We start from the raw sequence: 14414 nt of genomic DNA on the forward strand, positions 1-14414 counted from the left end.
AATTTTATTTCCTGAATAAAATTATTTGAGTAATTTTTTTGAAGGATACTGCTGTACCTAATTGCGACTCTTCGCTGAAACTAATCAACTGATAACCGAAAAGCAAACCGGTGCTCGGTAGAGTGATTTTGCTCTTCGAAATTTTTAACGCTGCAAACATGGGAGTCCGAGTTTGGAAAAGAGGGGGTTTTGGTATCTTGCATAGTGTGAGCTGTCCCGTTGACGGAACTTGATTTAAGTCAATGCTAGGTGTGGGTGTTACCACGCATTAGGATAATTGTTGTAAGAAGTGAGTGGGGAACGAAGAATAAGGAAATGAAAGACGGAAAACGAAATCTGGTACGACGTTTCGTACCGCTCAATTGAACTAATCCTGGGTTTTCTTATGAGAAAATGGAATATTTATTCCTTAGGAATGTTCAACATGAGTTTGAAAAAGTTTGCGAAGTCGGACATAACATCGGTCTCTTTATAAATTTAAATTTATTTATTTCGATTAATTTTAATTAATTAATTCACGTAATTCTATTTAACAATTATAATTAACGTGGACTCGACCACGAAATTTCTGGCATGTGTCAGCACAATGGGCCTAGAAATTTCTACGACGCAATAATTCCGGCAATTGCCTGGAATCATGAACGACGCCCTGGATCCGGCTAAAGGGCCTGGATCCGGTTAGACAACGTCTGGCTTTAATTAATTTTAACACAATTATAACCAGGGGTGCTGATTGAATCATGGCTGTGATTCAATCAAGTTAAATTCATGAACAAAATACATTTAGTTCACTGACCAAAACTTAGACAGTTGAAGAAAACCTTTCGTGAAGACCGACCGTATGACGATACTATACGTATTCGGCTTAGGGCACTATCTTTTCGTTCCGATCTTAAAAAAATTCAGTCTGTTGTTTTAAGCCGGTGAGTAAAAATCTTCGTGTTCAATCGGGTCAACGAAAAGGCGTGAGTGGAAAGGTGTGAATTTTATCCCCACCACATCATGACTTGAACTGAACGAAATACTTATGTTAGGAATAACTCAAAACAACCTTTGAATTAAACTTCTGAACAAAACCTCGTGAGTAAAACGTTTAGTTCACAGCGTTTGAATCATTCAACGGCACGAGCCAGTGTTCCGCTAGATGGTGCTAATAATAATATTGACATGAATTGCGTTATTCAAAAAATGACCATTCAATAAAATATGCTTATGAAGCTTCTGAATATTATTGAGTAAGGGGCATTAGTAGGAGACGCTTAAGATGGGGGGGGGGGGTAATTTAATTTATTTGTAAAGTTAAAAATACAAGCTATTTGAAACTGCCCGTAAGAAAATTATTGTATAAAATTTTATAAAATTTTAGTAAAATCTTATGATACTTCAGCACAAGTATATTCCAGTCGATGCGCACAAGAAAATGATCAAAGATCATTTTTTCAGTGGATAAAGATCGATTTTAAAACATTTTTTTTTTAAATACTAGAAAAAATATAAGGAAAAAAGTTGACATAAATTTGGAGGGTGATCAATTTTTTTTTATACAAAAATTAGATGTAAAATGAAATATTTCATAAACTATTGAGAAGTTATCAAGACAAACTAGTATCATTGTTTTTGAGATTTAATAACGAACAAAATGAATTCTGACCGAAGTCTCTACACAGAAAAAACAGATATCTTGAGTCAAGAAAATATTTTTGAAGACAAACGTCTTCGGGAACTAAGTCAAGATTTTCTTGAGCCAAGAGAATTCGTCTTGGTTGGAGAAGATTTCTACTTTATCTGAGGAAATTTAGGTCTCCAAAAAAATTTTCTTGAATCAAGAATATTTACCTTCAGTCGAGAATTTTTTTTTTGTGTGTACGACGAATAGTTGCTGTGATAAAAATTATTAAAGCGCGAAAGCCGAAAAAGCGCGATTTTGTCCGCGCCCGGATAAACAAAAGAGTGTAACTCGGCAGCAAATCGATGGTTTTACAAATTTTTTTTTTATTCTCTTAGTAAATAATATATCAACCATAAAAAATATTGGTAACTTCCAAAAAAATTTTTTCGAATTTTAAATTTAAAAAAAGTGAAAATCACTTTTTGTTAAATAAAAAATAGAAAAAATGAAAAATAAATAAAATGAGCTAATAGATAACTTTCTTTGAACCATTACCCAAACAATTACGGGTCAGTACAGTTAAAAAAATTTTTTTTTTCATAAAAAAACACGACTTGAAAATTTTTGAAACGTATCAACATTTATAAAAAAAATTTATATACTTTTTTTTGATAGGACAGAAATTCATCTCGCGAAATTCTGAATCGAATGGTATATAGGGATTTAGGTCGTTTTTTTGAAATTTTTGCTTTATAATTTTCACTACAAGAACTTATAAAAATTTCTTGCCGTGGAACTTAGAAAAAATTCGACTTCGGATATCTTCGGGAATTGCTAGAGAGAGAAAGTGGTCAAAAGACGTAGTGTCTTTCTCTAAAGGATTAAGTCCGTGCGTATCCCCACGGACAGATTGTGATCTTTTTTTTTTTTTTTTTTTCGTCTCCAACGACTGAAATTCTCTTTTTCATCAATTCTCATTTCTCATTTTGTTATAAACAATGTCATCAAAACTTGAAAAAACGACGTTTCTACAATATTAGTATCAAAAGATTGCAAATTTTCTGAATCACAAAAATACCTTGTTCTGTAAAGAACCTTTTTAAAAAAAGTTTGTCATTGTTTATAAAGAAATCACTTAACAAATTTGGATAAAAACTCTAATGATACGTACAGTGAGCATTATTATTTTATATTCTCAAGTGTTTTTTTTTTATTTTAAACTACAACAGATTTCATATTCTTGTTAGGCATTATATGATTACTTTTCAAATTTTTTCATGCCATTTTATAAACTTTATAATCTTTTTATAAACAAATGAATTAATTAAATATTTTTGATAAATTTTTTTTCACCATATTGTTAGCATAAGGAAATAAAAATTAAAAAAAAAAAAAGTGTGTGTGTCAGCTCCGACGCACGATTGGAGTTTACTCCTTCAGATCGACTGTCCAAATAGGCACAGAATGAAAGGCTTACTAGTCTAAGAAAAAGATTAATACCATATCAAATGGTAAATAAACGAATCAATGAAAATACCTAAATAATGTATTTTTATTCTATTTTAGTCTAGTCAAGAAGTTGAGTTCCTGCGAAAAATAGTTACAGGTCTCCTAAAAATATAGTTGATGGCTTAAACGATCTGGAATGGCGTCTAGAAAAAGACGTTTGTTAGATTTTTTTTGGAAAAATAAAATTACAATTGTTATGAACAAAAAACCGTTAAAAAAACTAGCCGTCCAGCTTTTTGGCAAAATGTCAAAAAGTATAAGCGTTAGCTCAAATATTAGAAAAGTTTCTGAAAGAGCAAAAAATTTTAGTAAAAAAGTTCTCGACTCCCCGTATTGTAGTTCCAATATTTATAATTTTAATTTAACGTTGAAAATTAGCTTTTGCGTGGCAGATTCGGCATGCGCGCGCTGCCACTCTACCCGGGTCAAAAATAAAACTTGATTTAGACTTGGTTTACCAAGTCGAAATTAGGAGCCGTTTTTCACGAGACGTTTTTCACAAACTCGACTTTTTTTACAGAGGTATAAAATATATTAAGTTTTCGCCCTGGTTTAGACTTAACTGGCTTACTTAGTCACGATTTAAGACGAAAAAATTGAAATCAAGTCGAAATTGACTTGGTCTAGACTTATTCGACTTAAATTTTAAGAAGAAAAAGTCAAGATCAAGTCGAAATTGACTTAGTTAAGACTTATTCGACTTAAATTATAAGTCGAAAAAGTCAGAACTAAGGTGAAATAATTTTTATATAATAAGGCGAAAGTAAGGCGAATAAATGACTTTTTTTCGACTTGTTTTAGCAAGTCAAAAGTAATGTGAATGACTATCGTGCTCAAAGTAAAGACGAATAAGTTGAACCTAAGATGAAAAAAGTTCAAAAAGTTGAAAAAAATTAAATTTAAGTCGAAAAAGTCGAGATCTTATCAAAAAATCGTCGGCAAATCGATAACTTCAAAAGAAAATAAGGCGAAGCGAGCCTGAATCAAGTTCTATTTTTGACCCGGGTAGTGAGCGCAGTTTTTAAATAACTTTTTTTTGCAATTAAATATCAATTAAAAAATTTGAAAACATTCTGGAGTCATCTAGACACTTCAAAGAATATGATTCCGCGGTAATAAAAGTTACATCACCATTTTTCAAAAAGTTATTCTTGGAGCCCTTTTTATAAACATACTCAACAAGATGGCAGTATGAAAGTTTATACAATATTTTGATTTCATTAATTATTAATTTTAGAACCACCAAAAAAATTTAAAATTAAAATAATGTATGTTAAATGATTTTTTTTTAATTTTAAGCTATTACTGATTTCATATTCTTGTTAGGCATTATATGATTACTTTTCAAATTTTTTCTTGCTATTTGTTTATAAATTTTTTATAAACAAATGGATTAATTAAATATTTTTGAAAAATTTTTTTCCACCATATTGTTAGCGTAAGGAAATAATGATTTCAAAAAAAAAAAATTTTCTTAAAAACAATATCTTATTGTTTATAATCGTTTTTTTCATCAAGGAATCGTTTTGTTTTTAAATCATAATTTGCATTTCTAAATATAATGGCAAAAAAAAAATTTTTTTTGTCAACAATTTATTCATTTGTTTGTTTAAGAATTTTTTTTTTTATTTTAATTTTTTTCTAGAACATAAAAAAATTACAAAAACAGCAACCTGCAACAATATGGCAAAAAAATTTTTTTCAATTTTTTAAAAAACATCTGGATTTTTGAGTACGACAATTTTTGAGTCCAAGCACTGACTCAATTTGTCAACAAACAAATTGCTGTAACTTTGCAACTATTGCAGATACAGTTTTCGACCTTCAAGTCGTTTTTATAGTGTATGAGTTAAGCTTTCTTATATATTTTAAACCTAACGTTTATCTGTTATAGTTCTTTTACAACACGCATTTATTTATACAAATTATAAATGCATTTTTAAGAAAATTTTTTTTTTTAATTATTATTTCCTTACGCTAACAATATGGTAAACAAAAATTTTCCAAAAATATTCAATTAATCCATTTGTTTATTAAAAGATTATAAAGTTTATAAAATGGCATAAAAAATTTGACACGTAATCATATAATGCCTAACAAGAATATAAAATCAGTAATAGTTTAAAATTAAAAAAAAACACTTGAGAATACAAAATATAATGCTCACTGTACGTATCATTAGAGTTCGACTGATATACTATATATATCTATCATTTAAAGACGCCGTAGAGTATATATTATATACCTATATATATTATATATATAGGTATATTGTATACATACAATGCATTCGTACGGTGCCTTGTAGGATACCCTATACTATGGAGACTATATACATATGGGGCATTCCATGCCAAATCACCGAGGTTTTGACCCGACCCCCTTTGACTTCGCTAAAACTTTTTTATCATTTTTTATCCTACCAAAGACATTTTTCTGAATTTTTTCAGATTTTTTTACCTAACCCAAAAAAAGTTACGAATTTTTGAAAAAAACCGCTCTTTTTTTTTCCAAATTGCTATAAATTTCTCAAAAATCAATCTTTCAGCACTTTTTTTTTTCAAAATTTGTGTTTTTAAATGTAGTTTTCAGAAAAAAATACAAAAAATGTTTCGAAAGTCACGATATATGAAATATTTCAGTTTTTTCAGTAAAACCGTTATTTTTTCGAAGTTCGACACCTTCGATTCTCAATTTTTTTGTCTCAAAAAAAACTTTAACCAAGACAGTATTTAACCCCGCTATTCCCATTTTGTGCCGACTTTCCTTTATATTTTTTTTTTTCGATTGAAAATACAGAAATTTCTAAATTTGGCTTATTTTTTATGACTATGCGCTGAAGTTTTTTTGGAATGTTTTTAAAAGATCAGAAGTTGAATAAAATTGGACAAAAACGACCGTAAAGTGTATTAGGAGCAAGGATTGATTTTTTCGGAAGAAAATTCCCAATTTTTAAATATAGTGAAACCTAAACTTACAATTAACCTTCTCAATAAGACAATTTATGGATAAACTAAGAAAAATATCGATAGCCCGAACTGAGAATTGAACCTAGACCATGTCGGTATCGCGCCGAGTGCTCTACCAGTTGAGATATCCGGTACTATACTATCTTCCGTTCAATTTGATCTAAAATTGTCTATAAGGCTATCTGTATTTCTCTGAGTTAATCTATAAATTGTCTCATTGCGAAGGTTAATTGTAGGTTGAGGTTTCACTATATTTAAAAATTGGGAATTTTTTTTCCGAAAGAATCAATCCTTGCTCCTAATACACTTTACGGTCGTTTTTGTCCAATTTTATTCAACTTCTGATCTTTTAAAAACATTCCAAAAAAACTTCAGCGCAAAGTCATAAAAAATAAGCCAAATTTAGAAATTTCTGTATTTTCAATCGAAAAAAAAAATATAAAGGAAAGTCGGCACAAAATGGGAATAGCGGGGTTAAATACTGTCTTGGTTAAAGTTTTTTTTGAGACAAAAAAATTGAGAATCGAAGGTGTCGAACTTCGAAAAAATAACGGTTTTACTGAAAAAACTAAAATATTTCATATATCGTGACTTTCGAAACATTTTTTGTATTTTTTTCTGAAAACTACATTTAAAAACACAAATTTTGAAAAAAAAAGTGCTGAAAGATTGAATTTTGAGAAAGTTATAGTAATTTAAAAAAAAAGAGCAGTTTTTTTCAAAAATTCGTAACTTTTTTTGGGTTGGGTAAAAAAATCTGAAAAAATTCAGAAAAATGTCTTTGGTAGGATAAAAAATGATAAAAAAGTTTTAGCGAAATCAAAGGGGGTCGGGTCAAATATGCAATAAAATCTGCTTCAGATAAAAGTGATTATTACCAATAAAAATTACATAATTTTAGTCGAGAAACAGTGCTAAATATAGAAAAATTTCATAAAATTTTTGTCAATACGTCATCGGACTCATCAGTAAAGCATTTTGACGTAATTAGTAACAGACTGCTTTTAAATATGAAAAGATTTTATTAAAAAAAGAAAAAGTAACTAACCTCGTATTCGGAAAAAATCATGGTTTTGTATGCTACTGTTTCGTCCTAAGCACGTTATTTTTAACGTACTCTGCTTTAGACTGTATTAACGCGTTCTGCAAAAATGAATTATACACATACGCAAAAAGTTGGTATTTCCATAAGTTGACGGAAACTTTCCGAGAAACTTGTCGACAACTTTCAGCTCGTGTAACTGTTGCCGAAAACTTGTCTACGAGTTGCTCAAAACTGGGTGAGAGGTTGCGGCAGTAGATTGTCGCCAAGTTTCTCAGCAGCTTGTAGCCAACTTGTAGTCAACAGTTACACAAGCTAAAAGTGGTCGTCAAGTTGGTCGCAACTCAGGTACACCAACTTTCTGATCAGGAACTCTGGCTATCAGGGTTACTTTTTATAATTGATTATTTAACTATTTATTCTTTTCTTTTTTTTGGCTTACATTTAAGGAACTATCAAACTAATTTATTATAATAGAAAATTATTATAGAAAATATTTAAAAATTCCCGCGGATAGAATGGAAATCTTTGCTAACGCCATCTAGCACGCTCCGATAGAAAAAGCAGGTCTTCACTAACTCTGTTTATATATTTTTAACTTCCCGCTAAGAAAATTGTAAATTTTCAAAAATTCGGGAAGTTATTGGTTTCGGTCCGATTTACGAAAATCGAATTCCCATCAGATGTCGACGTGTCGAGGTCCTAGGAAGCTATCCTGACTAATTTCACGATGATGTCCGAGTGTATGTATGTGTGTACGTACGTACGTACGTATGTATGTATGTAAATATTCATAACTCTTGAACGGATGAACCGATTTTGATCGTTGAGGTGTCATTCGACGCGGCTTGTTAATGTCTTGAGGCCGTAGAAATTTGAACTTAATCGGTAGGGTGCGTTCAGAGATATTTCAAAAATAAAATTTTTTCAAAAATGTTTTATTTGGATAACTTCCAATTTGCTCGATGGATTGATTCCAAAATCTAATCAGCTCTAAAACTCTATAAGCCGCGTCGAATGCCACCTCAACCATCAAAATCGGTTCATTCGTTCAAGAGAAACCGTTGACGAAAGAATTCAAAAAAAATTTTTTCCTTGGTTTTTTTAAAATTTCTCAAAAACGGCTGAGTAAATCAATTTCAAAATTCGACCAGCTTTAGAACTTGATAAAACGCGTCGATTGCCACCTCAACCATCAAAATCGGTTGATTCGTTCGCGAGATATCGTGGAAGAAAGAAATGCTAAAAAATGGTTTTTTACAAAACAATGGCATACAAAAGTATTTGCGAGCTCGAAGAGCTCGAAAATATATTCACAATAATGTTTTCGAGCTCAGCGAGCTCGAAAACAGCGGGAAGTTTTGGGGCTGGCCCGCAGGGTCAACTGACAGACCGATTTTTTTTATATATGGCAGCCTGAGATGTAATTTTTTTAGCTTCGACAGTACATTTTTTATTATTTTATAATCAAACGAATAATAATAGAGTTGTGGGTTTGTAATCAGTTTGTCACAATGAATTTACGGATATATTGAAATAAAATTTAAAAGAATTAGTTTTGTTTTTCGAAAGTTATGGAGATTACAAGAAGAGTGTTACATGTATTTTACAGGATTTTTTTTTGAAAAATTCATTTTTTATCTAAATTGTGGGTTGGACCAGCTGTTTATTGTTTAGAAAAATCACCATTGATGTTTTCTTTTATTGCGGTATGAAGGTTGTCTTACTTTAACCACTATATTATTATTTATTTTAAAAAACTCTGACGGAACCCAGTTTTTTTAATTTTTAGGCGAGAGTAGAGCATACCTACGCTCGCGCTTAAGGCATGCAATATAACAATATTTTTATTTGTCACAGCACAAAATATCACTGGGTTACAAAATTAAATCGTTGATTTAACATGTCAATACTGTTAATTGTCTGAGCTCATGAATACGTTATTAAATGAATGCAAATTGTAAAATTGAGCGCGAGTAATTAATTTAAATAATTGGAGTAATTAATTTGAGTTTGGTTGAACACTGATTTGATTGTAAAAATGTCATGATAATAAGTAACATGATGTCAGAGGTTACTGAGCGAAGTAAATTATTGAACACGTAAATTACTTTTTTTAATAGCACTGAATACATAAATAATTTAGTTATTGAGTTTTAATAATAATGATCACTTAATTAAATTGGATTTAATGAGCTCATAATAAATTACACTGATTCTAATTTATTTGTTGAACACGTGGTAGCATGAGTGCAGAGGCTACTGAGCGAAAAATAACTTTTAAATTGATTAAGAAATTGAGCATAATGATAATTAAATAAATAATAAAACTGAGTCTTTTAATTATTTGAGCACTGATAGCAAGTAAAAAAATTTAATAAAAAATGCACCTGTTGCTTTCTTGATGAAATAACCTTGTGGTCGATGATCACTGATTTTGTTGAGTCCTTTATTAATTTATAATTGAGTTCTGATGTTAGCAATTATAAAAATCATTATATTTTTATAAAGCTTACTGATCACTTATTGCTTTTGATTAATTACTTTTATTTAATTACTCGTGATGAGTGCAAAAAGAATAGATTATATAAAAACACGTGGTGTCACTTGAAATTATATAAACGCAAGATAGATAATGGCGTCGGTCTTCTCAACACGAGGCAGGAGAAATCGATGCGCATGCGTCGCACTGCGCTAGTCAAGTTTGAATTGCTAGGCACTAGGCCCCAGTAGGTGCTGCCTCTATTTGCCGGAAGTGCAACTACATTCAAATTTGAATGTGGTTGTGATTACGCAACAACCTGAGTTAGTGCAGCGTCTCAATCCTTTGGAGGTGTGTCCGGTTGTGTTCCGGTCTCGAATTTTCTCATGTGTTCTTTACATTATTATGACAATTAGTTTAGGACTTCCGTTCTCGACGGAACATGTATTGCAAATCTAATCTTTCTTTTGCTTCTAAGTAGTTGCTTCTAAATAAATAAAAAACATTCGTTATAACTGCTCATAAATAGAATTAACTTCTACTTAGTGCTTTTCAATCTCTACTTAAGACAAAAAAATATCGAAATCAATTTATAACATGTAAAATAAAAAGTATACAGTGTTAAAAATCGGTACTGATGATAATTTTTAGCAAAAAAAAAAATTTTTCAATTTTCAAAAATCGATAATAAATAGTAATTATGGAAGGCCCACTACCGGGCCAGGCTTAAAACTTTCAGGATGGATAGAAGTTTAAAATAGAAAATCTCCCAGAAAATCCAAGATTTTACACATTTTTATGCAATGTTGCCAGACCTATCTTATTCCACTGTGTTTATAGACTCGTTGGAGGGGTGACCGATTCCCAGGCTACACTGAACAATTATCAGTAGCATTATTCGCGAAGATTAATCTAGTGACTGCGCCATTAAAAACATATTAAACTAAATAACGCAGTATTTTCAGTCCTAGCCTACTTGAATGCGTTTATAGAGTCGTTGAAGGTGCGACCAATAACTACTCTGTACTGACCAGTTATCAGTAGCATCATTCGCGAAGATTGATCTAGTGACTGTGCCTTTAAAAGCATTTGAAACTAAATAATGCAGTATTTTCAGCCCTAACCTACTTCACTGTGTTTATAGAGTCGTTAAAGGGATGACCAATTACTACACTGTACTGACCAATTATCAGTTGCGTCGTTCGTGTAGATAAATCTAGTGACTGTGTCTAAAAATACATTTTAAACCAAATAACGCTGTATTTTTAGTTAACATGCACTTCAAGACAGAATTAGATTCGTTTGATAGGTGACCATTTTTCAGATGTCATTTACCCATAATCAGTAACATAGCATCGGGCACATTGGCACGTAACATTATCTGAAATCACATTTCACATACTAATACGAAATATTTTCAGACTGTTAGTACTCCACTGTGATAATAGAGCCGTTCGAGGTCAAACCAATTCCCACGCTGTCTTGTCTAGTTATCTGAAATAACGTTCCCAATATCCGAATTGTAACTATGCTTCAAATCACTTTATACACAGAATCATGCAGCATCGACTAGATTTTTTCGTTTAATATTATCTGGTATGTTTGAAATTCAGCATAGATGGTGACATACTTTTTTGTTTTCAAATGCTTGTTGCTAGTCGATTTTTTTTTTATTTATTCAAGAAATCCCCGATTTTCAGCGTACAACATGTTTAATTATGATGGAACATACATAGAGAAATAAATGTATTGCTTAATTTAATGATATCTCACTGTATGTTAGAAAAAAACTTGATTTACGTTGGGAGGGGGTTCATATACTTAAGACCTGAAAAATGAATAGCACATATGTAAAGCAATTACCAAATTAAAATTCACATTGACCATTTATATATTTTTGATTCTTGTTGCGTAAATTTCAAATGTTCGCGCCAGAACACTTGACAACTCTACGCTCTACTATACCAGAGGTGCTGCTATCGACGCGCCCTCTGATACTCGGAATTTCAACTCGATAGCCAGCTACGCGGCAACTGGCATTATTCTACAACACATGGCATAGAACACTACGTGCTGTCAGTATTATTATTCTAATTACATCGTGTTAATTATCGTGCTCAGTTAATCAATTCATTTTGATTACCACTCGCAAACTCATCAGGTATTATTATTCATCTATATTTCTTTTATTTTCATTCTCAATTTAATTTATAAAATCTGTGATCATTTTTGTGTTGACCACGTGTCAAATTAACATGCCAGTTATATATATATATATATATATATATACATATGCTCGCAATCACGTGACTTTGCAGCCACAAATAATTATTCTTAATTATATTTACTTCATTACTCATCGATTAACTATTTACTTGGACATGATGTCAACTGGTGTGACTGATGTCATCATTCAGTCATCCAGTAATCTTAATCTCAAAAATCAATATCAAATTTTATTTGTGACTGCAAAGTAATTATTATACGTTCAGACTCGGCTCGCTAAGTATCTATTAAGTTCATACTCGGCTCTTACTCGTTCTCAATGTCGCGTATCAAAATTAATTGTGACAAAATGTATACTCGAACTATTGATGATATTTGTAAATCATTAATTGTTAATAATTTACTCTTTATTGCGCTCTTTTGTATAAATTAATTCACGTGTATGGTGCCGTGTAAATTATAGAAAACTCATAATCTATTAAACTCAAAAACTCAATCGTTAATTAAACTGCGCTCTATATATAATGTATATAATATTTCATGTGTACGGTGCCATGCAATTTATATTAATTCAATTAACTCAAATGCAATCGAATAATATTCAATAAGTGCTCTAATAAAATTCGTGATCGACTCTTGTACTCTATGCTATTATCTGTGATTTATTTTTATTAAATATGGACAATACACCAAATCAGTGACTTCTTATTTCTTTCACCATCCCGATCCAGCAAATAAATATTTAATGTAGTTTTTAAGTTAATATTTTACAATTCTGATTAAATTGAACTGTGATGTGAGTCTGTTCGTTCATTTTGGAGTGCCAATATATTTGAGGTGACCCTGGAGTTCTTAATTTTCTTTTTTGAATTTTCTGTTCCTGACCAATTGATGATAATTTTTGACCATTTTTTTACTCTTTCGGTACCATCAAAACAACGGCTAAACGATGATTTCCAATGAGTTTAGGGTGCTACGTATTTTTTTTGTTAAGCCCAACCACTGAAAATTGCTTATTTTAGAGCACATACTGCTGACCAAATTATGAATCGCATTGACCATTTAATATCACCCAATTCCCGTTCTAACAGCATGTTTCTGGAGGTTAAATGTTGAATTTACCGCACTAAAATTTTTTATATTCGCCTTAAAATTTTAAACTCGAAATTTCGAGAATCAAAACTGTGACCAAATTACGAAGGTTACTGACCAAATATAACCAATTAGTGACCAATTATCCTCGCTGTTAGTGGGTACAATATTCGTACTTTCACGTGCTAACGTCGCCGTCAGGCTCCGGAACGAAAAAATTATTTTCTCTTAAATTATGGCAAAATTAAGATGAATTTGTTTAAGAAACATCAAAACCAATTGCATTCGTTGTTCAAAAGCAAACAAAAACAATCAGCTGCTTAGGAGGGGAAATGTCATGCCCCGGTCTCCCCTACAATCAGATCTGATCATGTCTGTATTTTACTTTACATCTTATTAGATATTCTTTGATGTGATCAGATACAATTATGTATAATCAAGGCTAAAGTCTTTCTCACGGGTAATGAAAACTAATAGGTGGTTATGAAAATGATTACCTTCTACATAACTTAAACAAATATTGTATTATTCAGTATGTACTCTGGATTTTTTTTCTTTTTGCATTATGCCCTTTCTATGTCAACTACTGTAGAGAAAAACGAATGTCTAATATTGAATATTGGTTTACAGTTGATAAAAACATCTGCTGGATATATCTCAATGCTACTCGCTGCAAAAGAGTAACTTTAACTTTTCTCAATATATGATCAGTTGAATCTTCACCATAATGTCCACAGGAGAAATTTGTAGCTAATTTAGATGTACTTAGAGTTTGCTCAATACAACTTTGCTGTACTATGTTTCAACTTGTATGCGTTGCAGATATCATGATAAAAGAAAAAAGAGTATTTTTCTACACTTCACAATGAAATAGTTGAAAAAGAATAAATTTTACCGATGAAAATAGGTAAAGCCTAACAATTGCATGTTTACAGAAAAAAAGGAAACCAAGGATAATAATTAATTGAATATTCTTAATTCTTTATTAAAAATTTCAAAACTGGGAAGCGTATGAATATAATAAATATTAGCAAATAACCATGATTTCATAACTGAATATTTCATACAATTATTACTGCTTCAATTATTAGATAAATTGAAATAATACGTGAATAAACGATTAAGAGCTATGTAATAAAATCAATAATTTTGATTTTTGATACAAGATATGTGACTGTATTAATTTAAATTATTTTAGAAATAAAAATATATTATTACTCCTAGTGCAGATTGTAACCCAGGTAGAAAATTGTCTTAGTCGGACAAGTTTGAAACTTCAAAATAGCTTTATTTTAGCTTAACATCTAAGTCTTGTTTTGTAGACTTTATTCTAGGTTGTTATTAGGATGAATTTTATGACAAGTCTTTAGAGTGTAATTAACTTTTAAATATACCTTTCTGTTAGCTTTTTTCCACGCCTATGATAAGATTCGTTCTAAGCTTGGATTCTAAACTTAACACTACCTTATCTCCTAACATTACTCC

The 14414-nt window shown here is 30.8% G+C and overlaps 1 protein-coding gene across 1 annotated transcript in view; it reads left to right on the top strand.

Moving 5' to 3' along the window:
• LOC130676136 (odorant receptor Or2-like) overlaps window positions 1–14050 on the top strand; it is a 232993-nt gene extending 218943 nt beyond the window's left edge. The window contains exon 7 of the mRNA XM_057482141.1: window positions 13560–14050. Within this exon, the coding sequence (XP_057338124.1) occupies window positions 13560–13613 (54 nt within the window). The 3' untranslated portion in view covers window positions 13614–14050. The remainder of the gene's footprint in view (window positions 1–13559) is intronic.
• The last annotated feature ends 364 nt before the right edge of the window (window positions 14051–14414 follow it).

Source organism: Microplitis mediator, chromosome 10 (genome assembly GCF_029852145.1).
Source record: "Microplitis mediator isolate UGA2020A chromosome 10, iyMicMedi2.1, whole genome shotgun sequence".
Taxonomy (NCBI): domain Eukaryota; kingdom Metazoa; phylum Arthropoda; class Insecta; order Hymenoptera; family Braconidae; genus Microplitis; species Microplitis mediator.